The sequence below is a fragment of the Cyprinodon variegatus genome, unplaced genomic scaffold, assembly GCF_000732505.1.
Source record: "Cyprinodon variegatus isolate N-32 unplaced genomic scaffold, C_variegatus-1.0 Scaffold1367, whole genome shotgun sequence".
Lineage (NCBI taxonomy): Eukaryota > Metazoa > Chordata > Actinopteri > Cyprinodontiformes > Cyprinodontidae > Cyprinodon > Cyprinodon variegatus.
In genome coordinates, this window is record NW_015151820.1 from 78,680 (window position 1) to 80,518 (window position 1,839).

Below are 1,839 nucleotides of genomic sequence, written 5' to 3' on the forward strand. Positions count from 1 at the left end.
AGTACAGTAACGAAGTATTTGTACTTTGTTACTTCCCATCTCTGGATATAGGTCTATAATTGACCAAGTCATCTGGGTCAAGAGACGGTTTCTTAAGCAGAGGTTTAATTACAGCAACATTAAAAGCTTTAGGTTGTTGTGGTTCTAATTGGCTGGCAGTCTCCTAAGCCGCCTTAAACTTCTTCAAACTGAGCTAGGAAGATCTGCACTGATTACTTCTGGCTAATGAAGGGTAAATGGCCCCAAAGGAGGCTCCAATGCACTTTATCACACACACACTGCTGGTGGTGAGCAACAATGTAGCCCTGAGGCACACTGGCAGAAGCAGGCACCACTGGGCCATCAGACCATCATCAGTAGGCAATGATTTGATGCATCCCATGACACAACGATTACATTTTTGAAGATCTTTCAAAGCAAAGACGTTAAATAGAGTCAGATTGATTCAGTGAGCATCAGAGGAACAATGAAGGTAGGTCCTGATTTACAGGGAGCCACAATTTGTTTGTTCACAGCGTAGGGACCAGTACAGTCCAAATAATATGTTTAAACTAGTTCAAACCAGTGTGCCTCTGTTTGGTTCCAAGGATGGAACATCCAGGACCTACAAGCTGAAGAAGAGAAAAGCCAAGAGTTTGTAAGTCATTAATGGTTCTTGATCTTTGCTTGGTCTTTGTTGTCTGTCCTTCGTTCAATGCCTGTGGTTGTTTTCTGTCTTGGACTTTTCTTAACTCTTTAGGGCTGCTGATATTCAGAGTCGCCTGGTATTTCTACAGAAATGGAAAAACTACTCTGGTTTTTGTGGCAACAGTTTAAAGAAAGCCTTAAGAAACAACCGGTGGGTTATAATTGGAATCATTTTGGTTTTCTTCAGTTCTGCAGGACTCTGCATTTTCGGTTTTATTTTTCTTTCTTTGGATTCAGTTCCTGTTTGTTACCTTGTCTTCTTCCTTGGGGAGGTAACTTTGCTTTGTCTTCCAGACCATCTGAAACGGAGGTAAAGAGGTGGGCAGAGAGTCTGGAAGCCCTGCTGGCTAATCAGTGTAAGACTTTCTATTTCTTTTTTGCCAAAGAGTAATTAGGGCAAGTGCCAATCAGCTCATAGTCTCACATTCTCATTGGACAGATGGTGTGGCAGTGTTCCATCACTTCCTGAGGTCAGAGTTCAGTGAGGAGAACCTTGACTTCTGGTTAGCAGTAGAGAAATTTAAGAAGACACACCCCTTTAGTAAGATGGCTGCGCAAGCTAAGAAGATCTACGACGAGTTTATTTCTTCATCTGCAGTGCGACAGGTAGTGCTTTCCATCAGCATTCCTCTGATTGGTGCTTTAAATGGTCATGTGACTCAACTTTTCCATCTCCAGGTCAATGTGGACTCGTTTGTAAGAGACTCGACCAATCAGAGCGTTAGATGTGATCTTAACCCCACATCTTTCCAGCTGGCCCAGGATCAGATCTTCAGCCTGATGGAGACTGACAGCTATCCACGTTTCCTCAAGTCCCGCATTTATGCCCAGCTGGCCAACCTCAGCACAGACACAGTACTGGGGTTGTCCAATAATAGTAGATCTGTCATCTAGTTGTGTTCCAGATCTTTGGGAGTCTGTGGTTGGCCGGCCATGGGGGCCAATCAGAGTTACATTAAGCCAGCTTGATTATGGGAACTGTAGAAAACAGAAGTTCTGATTAATGATAAATGTGTAAATACTTTCCTCCCGATTTTATCAAAGACTTAAATAACTGTACTTTCCTTTAAACAGGAACCTTAGTTTATCGGCTGATTCAATTAAATTCAATTCATTTTATTTATATAGAGCCAATTCACAACATCTGTAAAA

The 1,839-nt window shown here is 42.3% G+C and overlaps 1 protein-coding gene across 5 annotated transcripts in view; it reads left to right on the plus strand.

Moving 5' to 3' along the window:
• LOC107103048 (regulator of G-protein signaling 3-like) overlaps nucleotides 1-1,828 on the plus strand; it is a 16,103-nt gene extending 14,275 nt beyond the window's left edge. For all 5 annotated transcript variants that reach the window (XM_015402561.1, XM_015402559.1, XM_015402558.1 and 2 more), the window contains 5 exons: nucleotides 588-637; nucleotides 740-838; nucleotides 982-1,043; nucleotides 1,127-1,293; nucleotides 1,366-1,828. In XM_015402561.1, the coding sequence (XP_015258047.1) occupies nucleotides 588-637; nucleotides 740-838; nucleotides 982-1,043; nucleotides 1,127-1,293; nucleotides 1,366-1,581 (594 nt within the window). In that variant the 3' untranslated portion in view covers nucleotides 1,582-1,828. The remainder of the gene's footprint in view (nucleotides 1-587; nucleotides 638-739; nucleotides 839-981; nucleotides 1,044-1,126; nucleotides 1,294-1,365) is intronic.
• Nucleotides 1,829-1,839: the final 11 nt, after the last annotated feature.